This window comes from Urocitellus parryii, chromosome 1, assembly GCF_045843805.1.
Source record: "Urocitellus parryii isolate mUroPar1 chromosome 1, mUroPar1.hap1, whole genome shotgun sequence".
In the NCBI taxonomy this organism is placed as follows: domain Eukaryota; kingdom Metazoa; phylum Chordata; class Mammalia; order Rodentia; family Sciuridae; genus Urocitellus; species Urocitellus parryii.
The window spans coordinates 167,735,520-167,749,196 of NC_135531.1; the positions used below are offsets into that span (position 1 = coordinate 167,735,520).

At 50.9% G+C, this 13,677-nt stretch overlaps 1 protein-coding gene across 1 annotated transcript; it reads left to right on the top strand.

The window, feature by feature from the left end:
* The first annotated feature begins 442 nt into the window (after positions 1-442).
* On the top strand, positions 443-5,537 carry LOC113177618 (putative butyrophilin-like protein 10). Its single transcript, XM_077803626.1, has 5 exons — positions 443-524; positions 750-1,103; positions 1,681-1,962; positions 2,553-2,657; positions 4,942-5,537. The coding sequence occupies exons 1-5, from the start codon at positions 443-445 to the stop codon at positions 5,535-5,537; spliced, it is 1,419 nt and encodes a 472-aa protein (XP_077659752.1).
* The last annotated feature ends 8,140 nt before the right edge of the window (positions 5,538-13,677 follow it).

Genomic DNA, 13,677 nt, shown 5'->3' on the forward strand with positions numbered 1-13,677 from the left:
CTGAACTCCTGTCAAGAGGGACCATGTCCTGCACCCAGCTGTAGAAGTCCTGTAGGACAACAGACGAAGGGGCTTTGGGGGAGGGGGGCTGTTGTCATCCTTCTGACCTCAGATTTGCCTGGTGGGAGTTTGGGTTTTTCCACACACCTTCTGGTGATTGGTGGGTGTAAAGAACTACTTACTGGGTGAAAACCCTCACACGAGCAGGAGAATAAGGCCTGGGATATCTCCATGGCATTCTGCAGGGGAGGCACACAAGAGGAAGGTGATCTCGAGAAGGCGACATGAGAGAAAGGGTCGTTGGCCTGCTTGCTGGCTACATGTGGACCTGATGGACCACCTCTCTCTGCCAGGGCAATTTCCCCTTTCCTATGAGAAGGGGGATTCTCTCCCTCCATGTTCAATGCACGTCCCACCTCATGTGTCTCTGTCCCCAACAGGCATGGCAAAGACACGCTGTGGACATGCTCTACTGCGCTGCACTGTTGCCTTCCTCTTCCTTCAGCTCCCACCTCCTGGAAATGGTAGGAAGTCTCCCTTGCCAGCTCTGGAGGGCACCAGGAGGGACATTCCCAGGTGGGGACTAGCTGAGGTCTCACTGAGACCCAGGGTGGAGGGACAGGCCAGCTGAGGCCTTTCTGCAGCGCAGGGTTTAGAGGACGCTTGCACCCTCAAAGGCCTTGTGGGGTAGGGAGCACCATCTCCCTACATGAGGCCTGACTCCATCCTCGTGGGTCTGTCTCCCTAAGGAAGAGCTGATTTCCAAGTCAAAGGGCCTCATGCCCCCGTGCTGGCCCTGGTGGGGGAAGATGCAGAGTTGTCATGTCAACTGGTCCCCAACATCAGCACTGAAGGCATGGAGCTGAGGTGGTACAGGAACCAGTCCAGCCCAGCTGTACTCGTGCACAGGAATGGGGAGGACGTGCATCAAGAGCAGATGGTGGAGTATCAGGGAAGGACGAGCTTTGTGAGTGACCATGTAGCCAGGGGTGAGGCCACACTGAGGATACATAACGTCACTCTGTTTGACAACGGCACCTATCACTGCCTCTTCAAGGAGGGCACTTCCTCCAACCAGGCCACACTCTGGCTGACAGTGGCAGGTAAGGGCAGCATGTGGCCATCTGCCCTGCTGGGGAGCTTCCTCACACCTGGCCCCAATCCTGGTGGTGTGACCAGAGTCCTACAGCTTGAGAACCTGCTGGACACACAGTCCCAAGCAAGGCCACCCCAGGGTCTGCACATCACTGTGCTTCTCAGGGAACATAGTTCTGGAAGCACAGCTGTTTTCTGATCTTTTTCTTTACTATATTATTGCACTGATAAGAGGGAAAGACGGGGGAGCTGAGGCAGGCTGAGAAGGAGGGCATGGAGGGACAAAGGCATTTGGGGTACAGTTTTCCTGGGTGGCTCAGGGCTGTTCTTTGGAGGCAGGCCAGCGAGCTCCTTCTTGTTCCCTGCACTCACTCACCTGTGTGACACAGGAACCCCTTCTGTCTTGCTGAACTGTCCCTGCCCCACTCTGCTATTTTATCTAGGACAAAGGCGTACCTGTTAGGTATGCACTTACTTCAGGGAGTGATGGCTTGTGAACAGTTGGTAATACACACTAAAGTCTTCAAGATGTGTTTTAATGGAGCAGCTGTGGTGGCAACGTCCCAACTGATGTTTCTCCTCCAGGGCTGGGCTCAAAGCCCAGAGTGCAAGTGGTGGATGACCAGGGCACAGGTATCCAAGTGAAATGTACCTCGGCAGGCTGGTACCCAGAGCCCTTGGTGGAGTGGAGAGACCTCAGAGGACAGCCAGTGCCTGCTGTGACCAACTTCTCACTGTCGGCCACCACGGGCCTCATGGCTGTGGTGTCCAGGGTGACTGTCCAGAATGGGGCTGTGCAGGGTCTGTCCTGCTCCATTTCCAACCCCCTCCTCCCGGAGAGGAAGGGGGCTGAGAGCTGGCTGCCTGGTGAGTGTCTGTTCAGCCCTGACAGCACAGTACTGAGACCTGTGCCAGGACTCCAGGGTTCCAAGTAAGATCTGGTGGGAACTGGTTTCTGTGCACAGCCTGGCAGAACTCTGGGGATGCAGATTTAAGTAATAGCTGAGGATGGGGCAGAGATGGGGTACAGGGAGAGTACCAGGGGAGCTTTGCATTTATGTGGAAACAAGAAGTTTCACCCCCATGTTGTTTTTGTAATTCTTAACTCTTTACAAAATGGACTAATTTTTAGAGCAGTTTTAGCTCACAGCAAAGGTGAGCAGAAAGTGCATAGATCTTCCATATACCCCGAACATGTGTAGCTCTCTCAATACAAAAGTCCTGCCCCAGAGCAGATTTCATTACCACCTGGCACCCACAATTTACATCTGGGCTCACTCATGGAGAGCCCCCCCATTCTGACCTCAACACCATGTATGCTAATACAGAACTGCTGTTCTCAGTTCCTATATCCTCAGCTCCCCTCTCCAGGCCTCCTCTCACAGAGTGGCAACTAGCTCTGTCTCTGGCCCTCGCTGCTCTGGGATTCCTGGTCTCTGGAGTACTCTGCTGTTTAGGGAAGCAGCAAAAGAAAAGTTCCCAGACACTGCTAGAAGAGACAGAGCAAGAAGAAACAGCACAGAGGCCACAAGCCAGCAGTACCAAGGCTGAGCTATTCCACGGTGAGTAGGAGGCTTAGCAGGACACGTGATGCCCCTCAAGCACGGGGCCTCAACACGCAGCCCAGAGCAGAGGCTGTCTGTCCTCAAACTCAGCAGGAACAGAATGATCAGTAGGGATCCCAACTCCAGAGCTACCCATATGATCCACATAGTGAAAACCCTTATCTCTGAAGGAGTCTTCACTACATAATCCGGGCAGCCTGGTTGGTCTTCCCAAATACCCAAGGCTGGGTGATATATGAAGAAAAGAGGTTTCCTTAGCTCCCAGTTCTGGAAGCTGAAAGCTCACTCGGGGCCTGGGGATCTGTCCCTAGCCTCAGGCTCCTGTGTTGGATATAGAGATTGTCCCCTTGCTGGCTGTCAAGGCTGTGTCATGACAGACTAGGGAAGGCTGAAGGGAGGCTGAGGACAGTGGTCCTTGGCAGTGAATGCCTCCCTGTCGTGTCACTAGGCACCAGACACAGTCTCCAGCTCTCATCTCCAGAGACACTCTGAGAGGAGCCTTGTGAGGCAGACTTGAGGCTGCAGTACACAAGTTCAGCCCCATTTCATAAGCAGGGCCCCACAGTATAGGGTCTTTTTGTTTCCCTGCGGGTTAGAGAGTGTGACTTCAGGTACAGCCTCCAAACCTCATGCATTTGTAGACCAAAGATCCACCCCTGCCCAGCTCCCCACAGGGAGAAGACCCAGAAGCACAGACCTGAGCCCATCTGGCAGGGATGAAAAATGACTAGTGACACCAGGAGACCCTGAAATCAGAGCTAGTCTCAAAGAAAAAGAAAAGGGTGGGATTCTTAGTAGCTTATGGGTCTTGTTTTCTGACCCTCACCCACTCTCACATGACAGAAATAAGAAATTCCAAGGGGGTGGTGAGAGAGGGACACACATGAGGACGTCTCTGGCTTCTATCTGCTTTCTGATGTTCATCCCCACATGTATACACAGACCACCATGTCTGTGCATGAGTGTATACATATATGTGTGTCCACACATGTGTGTATATGCATGTGTACAAGCATTAGTGCCTGTGTGTGCAGTTTTCATGTGTGCTTGTGTGTTTGTGCACACATACGTGCATGCAGGTGAGTGTTCATGTGTGATGCATGTCTTTGGTTTGTGTGTTTGCACATATGTGTTCACATTGGTATCTGCATGTGTGGGTCATGCATGTGAGTGCATGCCTGTGCAATCATGTGTGCATGCATGTGTTATGAAGGTGCACATATGTACATGTGAATGCATGCATGTCCATGCATGTGCATCCAATTTCATCTGTGTGCCTGTGTGCACTGTCTTGATGTGTCAGTGTATATGCATGTGTGTGTACATTTGTGTGGTATGTGTATGTGTGTTGTGTATGCATGTGCATGTGTGTATGTATCTGTGAGGTGCATGCTTATGTCTGTGAATGTATTTCTGGATGTTTGTGTGTGTATGTATGTGTGTGCATACATGTGTCTATAAGAGATGCTTACATCTGTTCCAGAGAGCAGAAGCACTGTGTCAACTGCTGATGCCATATCCTTATAAGTCAGACTTTAGCTGCCCCAGGAGACCTTAGTTCCTTTCTGAGTTCCTGGGAGAGGGAGGTGTGCTGACAAAGGCATCCTGCATGTGGCAGATGCTGGGAGGAGGCTGTTTTTTTAAGACTGGGCACCCAGGGGAGGCCATTACCATGACAGTGGAGAAACAGTGACCTACCATCTCCGGGTACAATCTCCTTAGTGAGGACTGAAGAGCAGAGAGGTGGTAAGGGAGAGCCAAGGCTGCTGGGCATCAGAGAGTGATTGGAGGACTGGAGATATCTGGGAACTGAGGATGTCCCATAGATTTCATGATGGCATTTAATAATATTGTATCCATGTTAGTATTCAGGTTTGGGTGTAGTGCATTCTCTCTCACTTCTCTGCATTACTGTCTCTGTCTCTGCATTACCATCTCTGTCTCTCTCACTATCTCTGCATTCTTGTCTCTCTGTCTCTCCATCTCTGTCATTCACACACAGACACTAGCCACGAAGGAAGCCCAGGGCACATGTTGGGAGCTAGCAGGGCCACACTGGGTGTAGTCGTGCCCACAGCTCCCAGGAACCCTTTGGCTCTGCCTCCCAGTCTGGTGTGCTCCTCTGCCAGGGAACAGGCTGTTTGGACAGGCTTTTGGCCCAGGACTGGGACAGTAGTGGATTCTAGAGCAAGGGACACCCTGATGTAGGAAACAACCCTGGGAGCCCTGGTCTGCAAGGAACTTAGGGTGCAGACCCACTGACCCTCTCCTCTTTCCACAGTGAGCCCCTCACTGGATCCTGACACAGCAAGTCCCAAACTCATGGTATCAGAGGATCAGAAAAGTGTGAAGAGGCTGCTCTTCGACCAGTACCTGCTCCCCAACTCCAAGAGATTTGACCAGGACCCCTGTGTCCTGGCCCAAGAGCGGTTCTTGGCTGGGAGATACTACTGGGAAGTTGAGGTGGGAGACAGACAGGCCTGGATTCTGGGGGTTTGCCTGGAGAACATAGATCGAGAAGGCTGGATCCCCAAATCCCCCCAGCATGGCCTCTGGGCAGTGGAGTTGTATAAGAAGAGATTCTGGGCTCTCTCCTATCCAAGAACTCACCTCTCTCCTTCCCAGCCCCTCCGACAGCTGGGCATCCTCCTAGACTGGGACGCAGGGGAGATTTCCTTCTACAATGCCACCAAGGGGTCCCTGGTCTACAGGTTCTCTGAACTGTCTTTTTCTGGCCCCCTGCAGCCATTCTTCTGCCTCTGGACCCATGATCCTAGACCCCTGACCATCTGCTCAGTGGCCAGAGAGACCCAGGAAGACACAAGCCCTCCCTGGAAGCCTGTCCTTTCCCCCAGAGGTCCCGAAGACTTCTGCTGAGGGAGAACAGCACCCATAAGCCCTGGCTTCTGCCTCCTGGTGACATCAATCAGATTCTGTGTGCATGAGGGCAGTGTCAGGGCTGGCTTGCTGCCTTCCCCAAATCCCTGTGCTGAACTCCTAAGCCCAGGACCTCAGAATGTGACTGCCCTTGCAGATGGGCCTTCAAGAGGAAATCAGTGCCTTCATGTGAGTGGTCCTGATGTCACAGATCTGGTGTTTCTGTGAGAAGAGATCTGGACCCAGGCACACGCAGGGGAAAGCCTGTGAGGACTCAGACGGGAGCTCTCACAAGCCATAGAACTGGCCTCAGAAGGGACCAACCTGCCCACACCCGGTCTCAGACCTCAGCCTCTGGAAGTGAGAGGAAAGGGCTTTCTGCTGTGTAAGTCACTCCATCTGCAGAACTTTGTGATGGCAGCTCTGCTGTGATAAAACCACACCATTATCAGCTCAGCATTGTCTACTTCTGCCACGTACCTGGGTGCATATGTAAAATATCCAGCTCGAGTTGGACAGGTAGTAGTCACACAATAACTGCCAGCCTTCCCCTCCTGTCCTCCCCTCCTCCTCCTTCATCATCTTGGCCATTCTTCTCTCCTTCTCCTCCTCTCCTCTCTTCCACCTCTCCCTCCTCACCTCTGCTCCCTACAGCAATCACTCAGACATCTGGTCTACCTCAAGTCCCTTCTTCCCTCTCAGTGAGAAGTCAGAACAAGCCAAAGATTCCTGGGCATTGGTCAGCATTCAGCCAGGACTGGAACCACATAAGCCTTTTGGCAGAGAGAGTAGACTAGAAGCAAGTGTCAATGAGGCACTGAAGAACCCAGGAGACCAGAAACAAGGAAACATGGGAGGAACGAGCTGCCAACTACCATGGCTGAGGGCGGAGGGGAGAGAGAGCAAAGGAAGGCACAGAGGTGCTGCTCAGGACACCCAGGCCAGTGGGAATGCAGTCTGGCCAGGTGCCATGCTGCTGGGTGGCCCTGAGAGGGACAGGCTTGACTGTGTCTAGCCATGACCCTCCTCCTGCTGCCAGTGGCAAAGCCCACCAGGCAGCAGTGGGGGGTGAGCTTTTGGAGCCCAGCCCACTGTAGGAGGCCTGCCGTGTGCCCTGGGGCCGCTGCAGAGCCAGGCACAGGGCTCAAAACAGGGTCTGTTCTTCCCAGTTCTGAAGCCCAGCTTTGAAATCGAGGGTCAACAGGGCTGGTTTCCCCTGGAGGCTATGAAGAGAATCCAGGCTGGGCTCATTTGCAGCTTCTGGGGCTGCCAGTCTTCCTTGCCTCATAGAACTGCTGCTCCGAGCGCTGCCTCTTTCGTCACACCACTGACTTCTCCCTGTGTTTAAAATCCCCTGGCCTTTCTCTCAAAAGGACACATGTTGTTGGCATTAGGACTCACCTCATGCAGGGTCATCTCTTGTTGAGGTTCCTGCCTTCATTAATTCTGCAAAGACGTTTCCAGATGAAGTCCTGTTCTCAGAAGCCAGGGGTCAGGACCTGGACATGTTTGGGGATCCTGAATCCACCCAGAGTTCTGGCCAGATGATTGGCACACCGTTCCACGTGTTGGCACCTCCTCAGAATGGCAGGGACGTGTGGTGAGCAAGAGCCCTGAAGGGATCTGTAGATGTTTTGAGACACAAGTTCTTCACACACAAACAAGGAACTCCTAGTGCTCTAGGTTTGTAATCCAGAGCACAGGCGTGGATTACCAGTGGAGAGGCCAGACAGTCCAGGGAAGCAGGGGTCCAGACTCAGCCTTTGGGAGAGGCCAGGATTTGTATGGACAGGAATAGGAAGGGTGACATAAAAGTCCATCTCCCTGCCCTCCTCATAGCCCTCTCACTCGACCTCCGGGTAAAGCCTTTCTTAACAATGTTCTTATGAGTGTGATGCTTGTATGCAGTGAGTGTGCTGGTTCTAAGGGCACATGCTAGTGGATTTGGTCACAGCATACACTGGTGCTATGGCACCATCAAGAGACTAGACATTCCCTCAAGTCCAGTAGAAATGGAGCCCCTATTCCACTCCCACCCCTGCTAGTCCTGATCTGCCCTCCACAGCTCTAGTTGTCTTTTAATTATCTCTGGTCTCACTTTGGAATATCCATTACATTTAGTGACATCATTCATCCACCAGTTTTCCTGTATTTTCTGACATAGCTACATGGTGTGCCCTTCACCCTGTGCTGGAATTTCATGGAAGCAGACCCTGTGTTTGTCCATTGGACTCCCATGGTAGTCCACTGTCCTCTGTCATACAAGACACCTGTGGCTGGGAGACTTGTAAATAAGAGGCTCCTGTAGCTCTCAGTGCAGAGACTTGAGGTCCACACAGCATGGTGCTGGAGGACTCTCTGGCCTCATTCTATCTTGGTGGGTGTCATTAGACAGAAAGAAAGACCACCCACAGGCAGCCAGGAAAAAGGTCTTGGAGAAGAAAAGGGGAAGAGAGAATTGGGAAGTTGAGCTATCTGTAGCCTCAAGGATAGCTCCTTAGCCCCTAGACAGGACCAACCATCAATGGTACTTTCTCTTGCAACAGAGCCTCACTCCCATTCATGTGCTGATTAAGGCTTAGAGATCACTTTTCTCCAGATTTGCTGAAGAAGGCAAAATAGAGTTGATTGCCCCCTTTCTGAATCCTCTATTCCACCAATCATCTATAAGGACAGACCAGCCCAGAAAACCAGCCCAGATAGCCGACATCTGTGGACACCCCTCTCTTGGGATCCCTCCCCTTTTGGAGCCCTGCTTGCTTCCTATTTCCCTAATAAATCCTGTTAATTTTCTCTCACCTTTGTGTCTGTGGATTTCATTCTTTGAATTCATGAGACAAAGAACACACCTGACATCCATGTTCCATGTTACAGCATCATACCAGGAGCCATGTGAGAGGAGAGATGGCTCCTGAGACAGGAACCCTAAGGAAAGGGCAGGATGGCCGCTCTCCAATGGCAACTTGCTCTTGTGGGGCTAGGTCAATGAGAGCACCCATTTTCCCTTCTGAGGGCTTAGCCCAAGGACCTCAGCATCTTCCACCAGGCCCCACCTCTCCAAGGACCTCTCACCTCCTGCCTCCCACCCTGGAGCCAAGCTTCTAGCATATGACCCCTGGAGTCACACTCAAACCCTGTCCACAACATAACAACTTCCCTCCCTCAACATAGCCCTTGAGATTCACCCATGCTGTTGCCTGTTGCAGAATAAAATCTATCACATTCATCACTGAGTAGTTTTTTGAGTTGCTATGAGCCATTGGGTATGGTAAGTAACAGTGTCACAGGTCCACATCCAGTTTCTATGCAGATTCATGCTTCACTTCTCTCAGGAGATGACAGTCGACATTTAATTTGACAGGAGATGGCCACGCTGTTTTCCAGCGTGGTGCAGGGCCTTACCTTCCCACTAGCAGGCACCAGAGTCCTGAGTGTTCTGATTCCTGCCTGCACTGCAGTCATGGTGGCCCGGATCTCGGCCCTAACTTTACCTGAGACACTGCATGTGTGATTTGGTCCTAAGTGGGAATGTGGTTTGCTTTCCTCTATTGACATCAGGTCTGAGGGCTTGTTCCTGTGCTTATGAAGATCCATATATCCTCTCAGCAGGATGTCTGCTTCCGTTATCTGCCCATGGCTTAGTACTGGGTTCTGTTTCTGCATGACCGAATTATAAGAACTCCTCATGTGTTCTGCATACGAGCCCTTCACTGAATCTGTGTTCTGTAAAATGTTCTGGCACACTGTGTGTGGCTTGTCTTTTTGTTTCCTTAATTATTCATCTAGAAAGGTGGGGCTGGGGAGGGAAAGGGAAGGTGTTGGTGCAAGAGTATAAACTTTCAGTTATAAAATGCAGAAGCTCTTGTCATGGTCTGGACTGGGACTGTCCCCCAAAGTCCCTGTGTGGAAGGCTGCTCCCCTGTGGCAGTGTGCAAGAAGGGCCATGAGGCCTGGGGCCTCGCCTGGGTGGGCCTGTGCATGGCCTCCATTTACTGGGAGGTGTGGCACCACAGGAGATGGCCTCAAGGATGGAGCAGATCACAGGGTGTGTCTGGAAGGCTGCCTCTTGTCCCCATGCTGCCACTCTCTCTCTCCGTCCTGATCCAAGCTCAGCAGTCTTGCTCCACCATGTCCTCTGTCCATGATGTGCTGCCTCACCACAAGCCACATGATGGAGCCGGTGACCATGACAGAGACCTCTGACACTATTTCAGTTGTTTATCTCAGGTGTTTTGTTAAAGCAATGAAAACTGACCACTGCTCTGGTGGCCTAACATAATGCTGCACAATGACCCTGGTTAATAACAATGTATTGTGTCCTCAAAATTTGCCAAGAAAGAATATCTTAGAACTGTGTGATGTGATAGGTATGTTAATTAGTTTGTGATAATCATTTCATAATTATACAAATAAAGTATATACATATACATCAAATCATTAGTGTGTGTATCTTAAATATATACAATCTTTTTTATTTTTTAATTTGTTCTAATTAATTATAGATGACAGCAGAATGCATTTCAACTCATTGTACACAAATGGAGCACAACTTTTCATTTCTCTCGTTGTAGAGTCATTCCATTCGTGCAGTGATACCCATACATAGGGTAATAATGTCTGTCTCATTCCACGTCTTTCCCACCCCCATACTCTGTCCCCTCTCCTCACACCCCTTCTCCCAATCCAAAGTTCCTCCATTCTTCCCTTGATTCCCCCCATATATAATCTTTCCTTGCCAATTGTACCTAAATACATCTGGAAAAATAAAATAAAACTGCACCATATACTGAAAAAAAAAATGGCAAAAGCCCTTTTGTTACCAAACTCACCTTGGAGGTTCATCTCACATTAAAATCATCGGCCAGAGAGTGGAGAAGAAAGTGCTCTGCTAACCAATCAGCTGCTCAGCTGCAGGTGTGGAAGGCCACAGGTGCAGGAAGGGAATAGGAAGGAGGGACTGGCTAATGGTTCCAGGTGCCCAGGGCCACAGGTGCAGGATGGCAGGAAATGGTAGGCGATGGCTCCAGGTGTCAAGGGGCACAGGTCCAGGACAGGAATGGCAGGCAGCAGCAGGCTGGAAAAGGGAGAATTGTGTCTCTTTTCTGGAACTCTGTACCGCCTCTTTCTCACTCTCATGGCTTGATGATTTCACTCATGGTGCTGGGGTGTCTTTAGCCTTGAAGTTCAGGGAGAGAGAGCCTGGGCAAGTCTAGGGCAGAATGTTTCTGGACAACAGGTCTACATGCAGAGCAGAGCAGAGCAGAGCAGAGCAGAATCTAACATAAAGGTGACCAAGCACAGGATATGAAAACAGAGAGGCCATGCCCTTTCCTCCCACCTATCAGACAGCACCATGCCATGAGGGGTTAGGGTTTTAGCAAAAGAGGCCTCAGGTCCCAAGTAACCACAGCAACCATTATCATTTGAACCCACACTCCAGAGGTGTGGCCTACAGCACAGCCAGCAGGAGGCCCATGGTGTGCTGCCCAGCAATTCCCAGGTCAGCTGAGAGGAGTGACCCTAGATGGTTTGTTCAGGTTTTTTCCTCGGCAATACCACCCCCCCTTTCTTCTGTTGAGTTACCTGCTTTTGGTGTACTCTTTAAAACTTATTTAATCTGATGTCACAAAGAGTTATCCCTGTGTTTTCTTCAAGATTATGTTATAGTTTGGAATCTTACATTTAGGCCTGTGGTGAAAGGAAAGTGACTATGACACTCAAAGCAACCAAGAGATCTTTATTGTGGCATTGTCTGATCGACAGGAGAAGGAAGAGAGAGAGAGAGAGAGAGAGAGAGAGAGAGAGAGAGAGAGAGAGAGAGAGAGGGAGAGGGATGAGAGAGAGCAGTGCGCTCGCAAAGTGAGTGGGGGGAGGGCCCAGAAGGAGGGAGTTTTTATAGCCAAAATCTAATGGGGTCTCTGGGTCTGCAAGCTGTCTTATGGTACAGTGATTGGATCATACAATAGTTGCTAAGGGTGTCATCTTCTGCCTTCAGGCAGACCAGGCAAAGGCCTGATGTAGGTTTCCGTTGCACCAGACAGGTGGAGGTCAAGTGTTCAGCCTTGAGTGGGGTTGAGTGTTCAGACCACCTAAGCAATAAGAAACCAGATGGGTGAGGGTCGAGTGTTCAGCCCACCCTGCAGCTAACATGTGGTTCATTGTGATTTGATTTTTCCATATACAGTGTGAGGTAAACACCAAAATACATTTTTAAAAATACAGCTGTGTACTTCTTCTTTGTTGGAAAGATTGTGGGTTTTGCCACTGCAGCCAGAGGAGACTTTTAAAACTAAACTCTGTATTTTGAGGTCATTAAAAATTGACTTGCAGTTGTAAGAAGTAATACAGAGACCCCCTGTGTCCTTTAGCATCTTGCAGAACTACACGACAATACCCCAAATGAAGGTGTCAACATTCCCACTATCATCAAGATACCTCACATTTCTCATTCCCTAAGATCTTCAGAGCAGTTTTAGGTTTGCAGCAAGGTGAGGAAAAGGTACAGAGAGCCCTATGCACCCCTTGTCTCCTACGTGTGCATAGCCTCCTCCATGGTTCATCTCCCAGCAGAGTGTCCTTCTATCAGGATCAGTGAGCCTGCACTGCACATGGTCCATGGTTGGCCACAGAGCTCCTTCCAAGAGCTGGGCACTCTGTGACCTTGCAGCATGCACTCCACCCACTCATCTCTCCCACTCTGCCAGCCCCTGGCAACCACTAATCTTCCCACCACCCGCTGGCTCTTGACCAACACTGGCTCTGGCAGTTTGCAGCCTCTCCAGCAGCTTCTCCCTTAGCCATGCCTTGGGTGCCCCACCCATCTACTTATGCACCAAGGCCACCACTCTGAGCGCTGAAAGAATGCTCCATTATCAGATGCACCCAGCTTTTCCATTCACCTACCAAAGGACATCCTGGTAACTTTGACATTATTAAGAAAGTTTCTGTGAACATCTGTGTGCAGATATCCGTGTGGCTAAGTTTTCAGGTCATCTGGGTAATCACCAAGGAGCATGGTGCTTGGCTCTCTAAGAAATGGCCAAATTGCCCCCCACAGTGGCTACACCATTTTGATTCCTTCCACCAGTGAATGAGAGTTCCTACTGTCCCCATCCTCCCCAGTACTGGGTGGTGTCAGAGTTCTGGATTTGGGCCATTCTAACACGGATACAATGCTCTCCCACTGTCCTTTCAATTTGCACTTCCCAGGAAGTGATGTTTGAACTTACAAATCCAGCAGTGTTCTTCATCTGCTCCTGGCCACTTCTTCCTGCCCCAGGGTGCCCAGTGTCTTCTCAAGGCCTGTATCCACCACCACACACCTGCTCCACCTCTGAGGATTCTCCTCTCCTTCCCACCTCAGGACATATCTAGGGGCTATACATGGGGAAGGTCTGACCCCAGTCCACAGCATCCCTCCCATGTCCCTCAGGGAGTCCTCTGAGCTATGTGCTGTCCCAGTGGGCTGCTGTCTCCTTGTGTCCTGGAGTAACTCTGGTGATACTCATCTGTGAAAACACTGACAGGGATCCCCCATTGTGAGAAGATTTGCCTGTGCTGACAGAAAGCTGGAGTGTCACAAAGACTTGGTGACAATGTAGACCAAGTGGGAGGGGTGCTGCTGCTATGTGAGCTACAGAATCCTCCGCTGTGAGATGGATCCAAACAACACTCCATCAAGCAGATGGTTACTCCTCCTCGTCCTTTGCCATGACTGCTCATTCTTCTGCACACCTCTCTGTTCAGTCGTGTGGGAAGGGTGGGTGTGCTGGGTGCAACCAGGCCTTGCTCCTGGTAGGGAAGTGCTCTAACTCTGGACACACAGCCCTTGCTGTGCAGTGCTCCCGTGAATTTCCACACGGGGGCAGCAGCGTCCTGGAAAGCCATGGGAATGGTCCTGCTACCTGAGTCAGTCCGCCCTGCCTGTCACTCCAGACCCTCAGCATCAACCACATGCCCATTCTGCAGAGTTGGGTGCAACTCAGCTCTTGTTGGGACAGTCAGGCGTCTGGGACCTAAGAATCAGAACACAGACGATCTTTCTATAGGTAGGGCCACCGCAACAAGTTAGAAACAGCTGATCACTGAGGTGGAGTTTTTGCTTCAGAGGTGTGCCTAGATTTCAGCAGTCATAAATGGC